At 46.0% G+C, this 12682-nt stretch overlaps 2 protein-coding genes across 3 annotated transcripts; one reads left to right on the top strand and one right to left on the bottom strand.

Annotated features, from left to right (window-relative positions):
* Positions 1-482: 482 nt before the first annotated feature.
* On the top strand, positions 483-7269 carry LOC122106447 (gonadotropin-releasing hormone II receptor-like). Its single transcript, XM_042677777.1, has 3 exons — positions 483-1132; positions 5653-5863; positions 6771-7269. Exons 1-3 carry the CDS (start codon positions 623-625, stop codon positions 7169-7171), a joined length of 1122 nt encoding a protein of 373 aa, XP_042533711.1. The 5' UTR covers positions 483-622; the 3' UTR covers positions 7172-7269.
* Positions 7270-7634: 365 nt separating this feature from the next.
* On the bottom strand, positions 7635-9516 carry Rbm8a (RNA binding motif protein 8A). 2 transcript variants are annotated; one of them, XM_042677790.1, is made up of 6 exons: positions 9394-9516; positions 9086-9145; positions 8896-8973; positions 8582-8718; positions 7934-8070; positions 7635-7840 (listed from the first exon to the last, which is right to left on the bottom strand). In XM_042677790.1, exons 1-6 carry the CDS (start codon positions 9458-9460, stop codon positions 7795-7797), a joined length of 525 nt encoding a protein of 174 aa, XP_042533724.1. In that variant the 5' UTR covers positions 9461-9516; the 3' UTR covers positions 7635-7794. The 2 variants fall into 2 exon arrangements, with proteins under 2 accessions (XP_042533724.1, XP_042533733.1); XM_042677799.1 differs by having other exon boundaries at positions 8896-8970.
* Positions 9517-12682: the final 3166 nt, after the last annotated feature.

The following is a 12682-nucleotide window of genomic DNA, read 5'->3' as shown; positions in this document are numbered from 1 at the left end:
GCGCTCGTCCTTACCTCTACACGTGCGTGTTCCTGTGCGTGCGGTCTCGAAAGAGCACTCCGGCCGGGTAGCACGCCTCCCAGGGAACACTTTAAATATCCAGGGGCGGGGCCGGAGCGGGGCGTGGCCGGATGACGAGAGCCTCCGCGGGACCTGCAGGGCGGGGCCTGTGAGGAGCGGGCCTACTGGGCAAGGGCGGTGGGCGGGGCCTGAGGGCGGGGCTAAAGATCCGCAGAGATCTTCCGACCCTGCGGGCCAGCAGAGGGTCCACCATCCGCCACCACCCCTACCCCCGCCACACACACACACACACACACACACACACACACACACACTCACACACACACACACCCCGACGCGATCCAAAGCTCTAGCTGCAAAGATATCTTAGGCAATAGAAGTTCAAAGTCCCGGCTAAATCAAGGGAGAAGCGGGTATGATTAGCACCTAATTTCTGTGGGGTGACCTCCCTTAGCATAGATGGAGAGACAAGAGACTGTAGGGGACGCAATTCGCCATCACCACCTTCTGATCCTGAAAAGGAGAGCGAAGAATCAGCGGCCCGGGTTAACCGCTCCGTATCCACACTCCCTCCTCTCCTCCTCCTCCCTTCCAGGCCTCCATGTCTGCAGGCAACGGCACCGACTGGGGGTCAGCAGCAGGGCAGGAGGTCTGGGCGGGATCAGGAGTAGAGGTGGAGGGTTCAGAGTTACCCACCTTCTCGGCCGCAGCCAAGGTCCGAGTGGGAGCGACCATTGTGCTGTTTGTTTCCTCGGCTGGAGGAAACCTGGCCGTGCTGTGGTCAGTGACCCGGCCGCGACCCAGCCAGACCCGTCCCTCCCCGGTCCGGCGACTCTTCGCCCATTTAGCGGCTGCCGACCTACTAGTCACTTTCGTGGTAATGCCTCTAGATGCTACCTGGAACATTACAGTCCAGTGGTTGGCAGGGGACATTGCCTGTCGGACACTCATGTTCCTAAAACTAATGGCCATGTACGCCGCCGCTTTCTTGCCCGTAGTTATCGGGCTTGACCGCCAGGCGGCAGTACTCAACCCGCTGGGACCCCGCTCTGGTGGAAGGAAGCTTCTGGGGGCAGCTTGGGGACTTAGTTTCCTGCTGGCCGTGCCCCAGGTGAGTAATTTGGAATTTGGTTTCACCATATGAACTTGGATTGCTAAGGTGCATATGTACACGCCATTAGCTTGTAGTCCTTTTAAGATTATTTGCATGTTATTTGAGGGTTGCTATCCTTTGTAGCAGTTCTTTTTTCTTTTTTTGGTTGGTCGTGGGGCTTGAACTCTGGGCCTGGGTGAGTGCTCTACCGCTTGAGCCACAGCGCCACTTCTGGTTTTCGAGTGGTTTATAGGAGATAAGAGTTTCACAGACTTTCCTGCCTGGGCTGGCTTTGAACCGTGATCCTCGATCTCACCCTCCTTAGTAGCTAGGATTACAGGCGTGAGCCACCGGCACCCGGCTCTAGCAGTTCTCTTATATTATCTGTCCCTCTTCTTTAGATCTAGTGTTTGGCTTCCAATTCCCCATAACATCCCATACTAAGTCGTTCTGATAATGATGCAGAAAACCTCTGGATAAGGAGTTGGGGGTGTAGCTCAGTGGTAGAGTTCTTCCTTAGCAGTCACAAGGCTCTGGGTTCAATCCCAGGTAATGAAAAAAGAAAACCTTTGGGGCAGGAAGGAGTGAAGTCACCGTCTTTGATTAATACCTTGTGGTACAAAACATGAAGTGTGTCATCTCTAGGCTCTGGTGGCTCACATCTGTTATCCTAGTTATACATAGCTACACAGGAGGCTGAGATTTGAGGAGCCCAGTGTGAGGACCCTGGCTTAAAACTAAGCAGGGTGGGAAAGTTTGTGAGACTCTTCAACTACTGAACAAAAAGCAGGACATGGAGGCGCGGCTAATGAGCACTAGAGCAAAAAAAATTAATCAAGAGCAAGAGGCTCTGAGTTCAGGCCCCCTTATCACAAAAAGTGTTATGCTAAAGGTAAAGAGTTCAAGAACAACTCTACTCTTCAGGAGTTCAAAATCAACAGAATCTCTGACCCATTCTTCAGGTCAGGGAAGGCTTTCTAAAAATGATTAAAAAACAAACAAAAAACCAGACAGGCACCAGTGGGTCACACTTGTAATCCTAGCTACTCAGGAGGCTGAGATTTGAGAATCACAGTTCAAAGGCAGGAGGGGCAGGAAAGTCGGTGAGATTCTTATCTCCGATAAACCACCAGAAAACAGGAAGTGGTTCTACAGTTTTCAAGTGATAGAATGCTAGCGTGGAGCTGAAGAACTGAGGGACATCACCCAGGCCCAGAGTTCAAGCCCCACAACTGGACTCCCCCCCCCCCCCCAAAAAAAAAAAAACTTGAAAGACAGAAAACGATAAATTCTTACAACCAGTTAAAGCAGGAGAAAGGCTAGGAGGATGGAAGGTAAAGGATCTCAAAGAGGTTGCTGCTAAAACTAAGGACTTGATATGAGTGAATAATCAGGAAGGAGAGGAAAGAAGAAATACTAAGGTTTTACTTTATCCTGAGGGCAGTGGAACACACTAAGGTAAGGGATGAATAGTGATGTGGTGTTACTGGTTTTTCCTTTCTATGCTAGATTTACTGAAGAATGGGTATTAAAAATTAGGAACATAGCTGGGGCAAGTGACTCATACCTGTAATCCTAACTACCCAAGAGGCTAAGATCTGAGGATCAAGGTTCTAAGCCAGCCCAAGCAGGAAAGTAGGTGAGATTCAAGTGATAATATCACTAACTTAGAGCTAAGGAGTTCAGGGACAGAACCCAGGCCCAGAGTTCAAGCCCCACAACCAACCAACCAGAAAAAAAGAAAAGAAAAAAAGAAACACAAAGACATCTGAACTTGGTTTCTGGTTAACCAAATCTGTTCTGAAAAGGAGCTCAAAGTCTAGAAAAAGTTAAATATGGAGAATTTTCTTCCAAATGAAAACCACTACCTTCACTTGAGACTGCAGAATTAAGATTATGTTTGCAAGGAAACCAAGAAGGGCATGCAATTTCAGTCTTCAGAATATTAGTTGATTTAAGATGTGAGCCTCAAAACCTAAAATAATTAGCTGCCAAAAAAAGAGATAAGTACTAAGGACAAAAAAAAAAATTTACTTCTGGGGCTGGGAAGGTGGCTCAGTGCTAGAGGGCTTGCCTTGCATGCATGAGGCCCTGGGTTCGATTCCTCAGCACCACAAATGCAGATAAAAACGAAGTGGTGCTGTGGCTCAAGTGGTAGAGTGCTAGCCTTGAGCTAAAGAGCTGAAGCACAGCACCCAGGCCCAGAGTTCAGGCCCCACGACCAGCCAAAAACAAAAAACAAAAAAACTTCCTACAATGTCAAACAGGACCTCTACCATCCCACACTTAGGACCTTATTGCCACAGTGAAACTGGAATTGTTTAGTCTGTTTATATGAAACAAACCTTAGATAGGGACTGGGAATTGAGTATCTTTGTTGCATTGTTTGACTGTTAAACTTGGCTCTACCACAAGCTTGTGACTTTCACTGAGTCACTTGAAACCTATGAGGCGTAAGATGATGAAATAGGAAATATTTTTCTTACAGCTGGCAATAACTGCAGTCTAATAATTGCAATGCTTCAATGGCATACTGATCTTGACATGTATATGCAAAAGCTGATATATTTTTGGGTTCCAAATTGTGTCTTTCAGATAGCCTCTGCCTTGCCCATGTGTTGTAGCATGTCATGAATCTGAAATGATTGGGGTTGGGAAGGTTTCTCAGTGGTAGAGTGCTTGCCTTGTATGCATGAAGCCCTGGGTTCGATTCCTCAGCACCACATAAGCAGAAAAGGCCAGAAGTGGTGCTGTGGCTCAAGTGGTAGAGAGCTAACCTTGAGCTGAAGATCTGAGGGACAGCGCCCAGGCCGAGTTCAAGCCCCACGACTGACCAAAAAAAAAAAAAAAAAAAAAAAGATGAAATGATTAGCTATTAATACAAAATTTATAGTGATTTTTTTAAGAGCATGACAAAGAAGTAATAGGTATTCATTAGATATTACTTACTTTTAGCCAGGAATTGGGGGAATCATACCTGTAATCTTTCAGGAGGCTGAGATTTAAGGTTTACGGTTCAAAGCCAGTCTAGGCAAGAAAGCCCATATGTATCTTTTTTTAATTTTTGTCGGTCATGAGGTTTCAGCTTAAGGCCTGGCTGTCCCTGAGCTTTTTTTGGCTCAAGGTTAGCACTCTACAACTTTGAGACACAGGTCCACTTCCAATTTTCAAGTGATATGAGTCTCATGGACTTTCCTGTCCAGGTTAGCTTCAAACTGCAACCCTTAGATCTCAACCTCCTGAGTAGCTATGATTACAGGCATGATCTACCGGTGGCAGGCTTCTGTGAGACTGTCATCTCCAATTAACGACCAAAAAAGCCAGAAGTGCAGCTGTAGCTCAAATAGTAGGGAGCTAATCTTGAGAAAAAAGCTCAGGGGGGGAGGCTGGGAAGGGAGGTGAAGGGTAAACAAAGGAGGAGGCTGCAATGCTTGGTAAGAAATGTATGCATTATCCTGCCCATGTAATTGTAACCCCTCTGTACAGTATGTTCTCAAATAAAATAAAATAAAATTTAAAAAAAAAAAAAAAAAAAAAAAAGGAGAAAAAAGCTCAGGGACAATGCCCAGGCCCTGCATTCAAACCCCAGGACCAACACCAAAAAAAAAAAAAAAATTACTGACTTTTGTAGACTCGTTCCAGGCAATCCATGGTTAAAAACGCTTCTACTATATGTAAGTTACATAGAAATGAGAGGCAGATGCAAGGATATGACCGAACTCTTAAGTCCAAGAATTTGAACTATTTTTACACTTCTCACATTTTCAAGTATGTCCAGACATGGGGCTAAAAAAGAAACAAAAAAAACTATTCCTGAACCCAGCATGGGTGGCTCATGCCTGTAATATTACCTCCAATTAACCATTCACAAACCAGAAGCAGTGCTGTGGTCCAAAGTGATGAGTGCTAGTCTTGCAAGAGCCAGGGACAGTGCCCAGGCCCTGAGTTCAAGCCTCACAACAACAACAAAAATTATTCCTCAGCCTAGTCAACAAAAACTTGTCTTTGGCTGATTTTTTTTTTTTTTGCTTTTTTATTTTACAAGATATAACCAGAAAAACTATTTAAGACAATAATATAGGCAAAGTTGTAGGTACTATGTTACAAAGTGCAATATTAGAATAGTATTTGAGAAGCCAAGCAGGAAGTGGTACTTTGGCTCAAGTGGTTGAGCACAAAGAGGCTCAGGGCTAGGCATCAGTGCCTCAAGCCTATAATCCTAGCTATTCAGGAGGCTCAGATCTGAGGATCATGGTTCAAAGCCAGCGTTCCTTGAGATTCTTATCTCCAATAAAACACCAGAAAACCGGAAGTGGCACTGTGGCTCTAGTGGTAGAGTGCTTGCCTTGAGCTTAAGAGTTCAAAGACAGTATCCGGGCTCAGAGTTCAAGTCCCAGGACAAAAAGTATTTGAGGTACAACAAACTTCATTGCACTGCTCTGCATGGTGTTAGGGGGTAACTGGGAGATCCTGTAACACAGGTGGATAGTTTTGAATGCTATAGGAAGTAGTACTAATAGAGCTCAACTCCACTCCAGCTGTTCCTGTTCCACACTGTCCAGCGAGCTGGCCCAGTCCCTTTCACTCAGTGTGTCACCAAAGGGAGTTTCAAGGCTCAATGGCAAGAGACCACCTATAACCTCTTCACCTTCTGCTGCCTCTTTCTGCTGCCACTAACTGTCATGGCCGTCTGCTATAGCCGTATTGTCCTCAGTGTGTCCAGTACCCAGACCACAAAGGCGAGTCATGGTAAGAATAATTCCCAGACTGTAATCCTTACCCTGAAAGTATTACTTACTTATCTGCTATGACAGTATGGCACTAAACCAAAGTGACTAAGTGCTCATTATTTTCTAGTCAGGTGCTGGTGGCTCAGCCTGTAATCCTAGCTACTCAGAAGGCTGAGTTTAGAGGTTGGCAGTTTGAAGCCAACCCACGTGGGAAAGTCTATGAGTCTCATCTCTAACTAACCTGCACAAAGTCTACACTGGAGGTGTGGTTCAAGTGGTAAAGTATCAACCTTTAGCAAAAAAACTAAGGCACAACATCTAGGCTCTGAGTTTCAAGCTCCAAAACAGAAAAGAAAAAAAAAAGTAAACTGTTTCTAGCGAAACTAAGCCGTAAAAGGATTAAGGGGAAAAATCATCAATATTCTTTTTTTTTTCCCTTTGGGTCTGGTCATGGGACCTGAACTCTGGGCCTGGGAACTGTCCCTCAGCTCTTCAGCAAGGTTAGCGCTCTACCACTTGAGCCACAGCACCACTCCCGGCTTTTTTCTTTTTGCTTATGTGGTGCTGAGGAATCAAACCCAGGACCTCAGGCATGCAAGGCAAGTGCTCTACCACTAAGCCACCTTCCCAGCCAGTCAATATTCTTCTTTACTCTAGAATACCATCAAGTCTTAAAGCAGACGTGCTGGCTTCACCTGATAAAGCATTCTCAATCAAAACCATTTTCCCCAACATGTCTGTCAAATGTCTGATGTAGGAGAGGAGTTATGTAGTCCCAGGCAGGGAAAAGGTTAAGAGGGTTTGCTGACCTCTTCTCCTTGGGAAAAGTGGGAGGCTCCATCTCATCTTTATCTCTTCATCAATTCTCAAGATTCTCAGTGCAGAGGCTGAGCAGTTTTGAATGAGTGTGTTTTCTGAATTCCCAGCCCCCGATGGTGAATTTGCCCTCCGCCGCAGCTTTGACACTCGTCCTCGTGTTCGTCTTCGGGCCCTGCGACTGGCCCTACTAGTCTTGCTGACCTTCACCCTCTGCTGGACACCTTATTACCTACTGGGTCTGTGGTACTGGTTCTCCCCCACCATGCTAAGTGAAGTCCCTCCCAGCCTCAGCCACATCCTTTTCCTCTTTGGCCTCCTAAATGCTCCTTTGGATCCTCTCCTCTATGGGGCCTTTACCCTTGGCTGCCAAAAAGGACGCCACCAGCCAAGAATAGACTCCTCCAAGGAAGGAGGGTCCGGAAGAATACCAGATCAAGCTCTCACACAGCTAGAAGTACAAGCAAATGTGATAGCAAAAGAGGAAGAAGCAAAAGAGACATTCTTATAGCAGTCCATCAGCTCCTGATAAGAGTAAACAGGAACAGAATTATTCTCTGATACTCCAAGAATATCTCACTGCTACACTTGTATTCTTTCAAGAAAAATACTGAGAGGCTGGGAAGGTGGCTCAGTGGTAGAACGCTTGCCTTGCATGCCTGAGGCCCTGGGTTCCATTCCTCAGCACCACATAAGCAAAAAGAAAAAAGCTGGAAGTGGCACTGTGGCTCAGGTGGCAGAGCCCTAGCCTTGAGCTGAAGAGCTGAGGGACAGCGCCCAGGCCCATAGTTTAGGCCCCATGACAGGACCCCCCCCCCCCAAAATATATATATATATATTGAGCAAAATCTCTCATCATAACCCAATAGAAACACAATTCCATCCCTAGAAGAAATATCTTCACAATTACCCATAATGCCTTACTGTGAATAGTGCTTTAAAGCAGCTATTTTAGAACAGGAAAAACTTACATATAGAAAACAAAAATGCAACATTTATTCATAACCCAAAAGAAACACTAAGCATCAAGAGTAAGAGATTAAATATAAACACAGCCCAGTCCTGCCCCAGCCCTGTATCTCCAAGGCTGAATGTTCAAATGCAATCTTCAAGACCACTTGAACAGAGAACTTATCAGCGTCGTCTCCGGTCTGGACTCCTGCTCCGTCTCCGGCCACCTCTAAAGACAAATAGGAGAAAGGGCAGTTCATCAATGTCTTTGTTTTCTCCTCATGCTCCCTTTAACAAGATAGCATATGCCCTTTTTCTGTACCTCCTCTTGCCCTTGGGTGGACCCCGAACAAAACACCAGTCCACGCTGATTGGCTGTCCCATCAAATCCTGGCCATTGAGTCCCTCCATGGCAGCCTGGGCCTCTTTGTATGTTTCATACTCAACTAGAGTATACCCCTGGAACAAATGAAGACAGGTATCACTTCACATTTCCTCTTTCCTCAAATCCAAACTCAACAGCAAAATACACAAACTTTACACAATGAACATACCTCATATATTCCTACTGCATGTACAACTTGTCTGACTTATTTCTGTTCTGTGCCTAACAATATCAATCTCCAGTGTTGTTTTGTTTCTGTGTGGGTACTCAGGGCCTGAGTGTTCTCTTAGCTGTTCTGCTCAATGCTAGTGCTCTACCATGTAAGGCACACATCCTCTTCAGGCTTTCTGGTGGCTCCCTGGAGGTAAGATTCTCAGACTTTTGCACGGGCTGCCTTCTAATTGTGATCCTCAGATCTCAGTATCCTGAGAAGCTGGGATTATGGGTGCTGAGTCAAAAGCAACTGGCTCCAATGTTATTTTACTTCAATTTTATTCTTGGCAAACCACAGCAAAAACAGGAGAGCCATCAATGCCATTTAAGAGTTAAAGGGGAAAAGAAGTAAAGAAGTGCAACCCAAAATACCTTTAGGTATCCTGTCCGCCTGTCCAAGTTGAGGTGGATATTTTTTATTTCCCCATATTCGGCGAATTTGTCGTGGATGTCTTCTTCAGTGGCTTCTTCATGTACTCCAGTGACAAAGAGAATCCAGCCTTCAACAGCTGTTGAGGAAGGGTACAGTGGTGGTACGAACACATGAGATAAACTTCAAGCTTCAAGCGGGATCGCAAGGGTACAATGACAATAGACTCCAGAGCATGGTTAGCCCGATTCACCCCTACTAGGCTCAGTTTTATTCGTGCCTAATTCCTGATCCCCATGGGCTCAAGGAAACTCACAGCGCTGCGGTCCGGGTTCATCTCCATCCTGTTCCACGCTGTCGTAATCCTCGCGCATACGCGCCCGGGACCCCTCTTCTGAAAGGAACACACACCAGATCACCGAAAACTCTTCCTTTTCCCCGAGTGTTTTTCGGGAGTCGGGCTCCCGTCCTATTGGCCCACGGCCTCCCACGTCCCCCACACTCACCCGAGCCAAAGCCGCGGCCCTTCCGTTTCTTCGCCTTTTCTTTCAGTTTGTGGATGCTCTCTGGAGCCCCCAAAACAAAGAACAGGTATGAAAGTCATTGACACGACCGCCTTCTCCCCAGGACACTCCCTGAAGCACATTCCTCCCGACTACCAGGCTCGGCCCGGGCCCGCCCATCCCTCCACGGGGGCGGGGCCTACTGAGACCCTGTGTCCGCACCCTGGGGCCCCGCTCCCGCAGAAATGTCTCCAGTGACAGTCTCCCCTCGCACCTTCCCCACTTCCCGCAGCCGCCTCCACCGTCCTCACCGTCCCCATCCTCATCCATGGCGAAATCCTCGCCCCCAGCCTCGTGAAGGTCCAGTACGTCCGCCATCTTGCCTGCCTTCCAGCTCCCGTCGGCGCCACTGAAGCGCTAAGAACCTCGGGAAACTGTCGCAGAGAGGAAAGGTCGCCAGTCGAGCTGACCAATCAGAGGCTAATCCTAAGCTCCGCCCTCGGCGCGCGGGAGGTGGGATTTATCGAAGGCGGGACTAGTTTAGAAAGAAAGCGGAAGTGCTTCTGTAGCCATCTTGAGGAGGTCTCGAGCTGACCCAGGGCTCTCTGGGCGGGACCAGCTAGGGTAGAAGGCGGAGTCTAAAAACCCTCAAAGCGAAGCCCGAGCTAAGTTCCTTATTAAGAATGGCTAGCTGGGCTGCGAAGGTGGCTCATTGGTAGAGCGCTTGCCTTGCATGCATGAGGCCCTGGGTTCGATTCCTCAGCACCACATAAGCAGAAAAAGCCAGAAGTGGCGCCGTGGTCGAATGGTAGAGCGCTAGCCTTGAGCTGAAGAGGTGAAGAGGTGAGGGACAGGGCAAGAAAATCTGTTAAGCTCTCCAATGAACCACCAGAAAACCAGAAGTGGCACTGTGGCTGGCGGGAAAAGAAAAAAAAAGCCATAATCATCATTCTAAGCTCAAGGATTCATTGACAAAAAGCTAGTCAGGCGCCTGCCTTTAATCCTAGCTACTCAGCGCGTGCTGGGCGGGCGCCCTTTCGCTGGGCTAAACACCCCCACCCAAGTTTAGGAGCAGGAAGTCAGTCAGGCGCCGGTGGCTCTGCTTATGTGTAATCCTAGCTATTCAGGAGAGCTGAAGATCGCGGTTCAAAGCCAGCTCAGGCAGGAAAGTCCGTGAGATTCTTATCTCCAAAAAACACTCAGAGAACCAGAAGTGGAGCTATAGCTCAAGTGGGAGGATGCTAATCTTGAGCAGAAAAGCTAAGGGATAGCACCCAGACCCTGAGTTCAAGCCCCAGTACTGACACACACACACACAAAATTTAATGTGATTTAGCCCTATCAAAACAACTTCAGGTAGGCCTCAAAATTCTAAAGAGCATTTTTCACAGCAATATAAACATCAGTACTAGCGAAAATCACACACCCAGCAGCCCTTGGAGTAGGAGATAATTTCTGGTAATGATAAGAGATTTGGTGAAGATGGAGCTTATGTTTCTGGCTTAGGTAATTACGGGGATTCAACAATGGAGTCATGAGAAGCAAGTATGGAGAAATGAGTTTTATTTTGAATATGTAAGTTCACAGTGCTCTGTCATATTCAGGTCGTGATGTCCAGTATAAAAATAGATGAAAGGGTTGTCCGTCTGTGTACGGAGGAGTAGAAACCATTAAAATAGGTGAGATTGCAGTGGGGATGAGTGGAGACTGAAGAGCTAAAGGGCCATGGGCAGATTCCAGGCTCCTGAACTGTCTGTCCAGAGTGGAGGCAGACTGCCTTTCCATGCACTGCAATCTTATTTCTTTCACTCTCAAAATAATAAAACTTTTTTTTTTTTTAAGAGCTGGGCACTGGTGCCTCACGATTATAATCCTAAGAGTCTGAGATCTGAGAATGGTATTTTGGTGCTAGCCTGGGCAGACAAATCCAAGACACTTATCTAGAGCACCTGCTGTGAGTAGAAAACGCTAAGAGCCTGCGGGTGCTGGTGACTCACACCTGTATCCTAGCTACTCAGGAGGCTGAGATCTGAGAATCGTTGTTCAAAGCCAGTCTGGGCAGGAAAGTTCGTGAGATTCTTTTTTTTTTTTTTGTCGGTCGTGGGGCTTGAACTCTGGGCCTGGGCGCTATCCCTCAGCTCTACCACTTGAGCTACAGCGCCACTTCCGGTTTTCTGATGGTTTATTGGAGATAGGAGTCTCACAGTCTCTCTTGCCCGGGCTGGCTTTGAACCGCGATCCTCAGATCTCAGCCTCCTGAGTAGCTAGGATTACAGGCGTGAGCCACCAGCGCCCGGCTAGTTCGTGAGATTCTTATCTCCAGTAAACCACCAGAAAACCAGAAGTGGCACTGTGGCTCAAGTGGTAGAGCGCTAGCCTTAAGCTGAAGAGCTGAGGGACAGTGCCCAGGTCCAGAGTTCAAGCCCCACAACTGGAAAAAAAAAATGCTAAGAGCTCAAATCCAACCACCAGTACTGGCACCAAAACAGTTTTTTTAGTATATGAATAAATGAATGGGACCATTTTAGAGTTCCTCTGATGTATAAATAAAGAGTCCTACTGACTCACTGCACCAACAAAATCTATTTTAATGCATAAAATTATATATAAAATACAAGTATTAAGAAGATAACTAAAATCTTTAATACCAAAAGTAGACAAATTGGAGGACAAAGTTTCTCAAGTTTTTTGTGATCTTGGGTAACAGAAAAATAATGAATTCAACAGATACAAAGGTAGTTCTTCCTACAACTCCTACCACTTAATCCTTCTTCCCAAAGAAAGAAGTGCAGGAGAAAATAGAAGACTTATGTATGGTTTTGGATTATAAATATCAATAAAATAAATGTACCTATTATTTAGTGTGGAAGTCTACTCCAACCCTACATGTGTTGCATAGAATACAAAGAAAGGGCTTAAAAATTCAAGTGCTCATACAATTGTATCTGGATTATTACCTCTGAACCTATGGGTATGGGTCCCAAAGATGATTTCAAAGTCAAGAAATCTCTTTGTCATCTTGCTCTTATCTAATCCAAAAGAGCAAGTTATAGTCTGTTTCCTAATTACATGTGAAAGCAAACCTATGTTAAATGGAAATGCTCCACTTGATGGAACATTAAACGCAGACTCAGGAAAGAGCACTGTACAACACTGCAGTATAAAGGAGACTTCAGAAACAAGGGAGAATGTGTTTTCATCTCAAAACAAAAAAATGTCCAAAAGGAAAATGCTCTGGCTGTATTCCATACTGTTTCTCCCTAATTTCACCCAAGAGAGGTGAGGAAGGAAAACTATTCATTAAAAACACAAAGAGCTGATTATTGGTTTTCTTTCTTCTCCTTTAGTTTCCCAAGGTTCCAATTAGAAAGTGCCATAAAACTATATTTTCATCTAATTTTCCTGATCAATCCATACTGCAATACTTTGGAGGAAAAGAAAAAGAAATGAGAATCTAAAATATATATATAAAGTATAAACAACAGCAACTTAGTGGAAGTGAGAGGGATTCACTTCCTGACTCACCAAATAGAACAGCCACTGCTTCCACAGAGCAAAAGCACGGGGATAGAAAGGAATAATTTTATCTTCTACCAATCT

This window comes from Dipodomys spectabilis, unplaced genomic scaffold (genome assembly GCF_019054845.1).
Source record: "Dipodomys spectabilis isolate Male_0828 unplaced genomic scaffold, ASM1905484v1 ptg000002l, whole genome shotgun sequence".
NCBI lineage: Eukaryota > Metazoa > Chordata > Mammalia > Rodentia > Heteromyidae > Dipodomys > Dipodomys spectabilis.
The sequence above is the reverse complement of the archived record's forward strand: the minus strand, read 5'-3'. Positions and strand labels throughout refer to the sequence as shown.

Excerpts from the sequence above, each read along its gene's own strand:
- LOC122106447 (XM_042677777.1), top strand. The coding sequence starts at position 623 with ATGTCTGCAGGCAACGGCACCGACTGGGGGTCAGCAGCAGGGCAGGAG. Across the intron at positions 1,133-5,652 it reads TCCTGCTGGCCGTGCCCCAG|CTGTTCCTGTTCCACACTGT; the intron begins GTGAGTAATTTG and ends ACTCCACTCCAG. Across the intron at positions 5,864-6,770 it reads GACCACAAAGGCGAGTCATG|CCCCCGATGGTGAATTTGCC; the intron begins GTAAGAATAATT and ends CTGAATTCCCAG.
- Rbm8a (XM_042677790.1), bottom strand. The coding sequence starts at position 9,460 with ATGGCGGACGTACTGGACCTTCACGAGGCTGGGGGCGAGGATTTCGCC. Across the intron at positions 8,974-9,085 it reads GGGCCGCGGCTTTGGCTCGG|AAGAGGGGTCCCGGGCGCGT; the intron begins GTGAGTGTGGGG and ends TGTTCCTTTCAG. Across the intron at positions 8,719-8,895 it reads TGAACCCGGACCGCAGCGCT|CTGTTGAAGGCTGGATTCTC; the intron begins GTGAGTTTCCTT and ends CTTCCTCAACAG.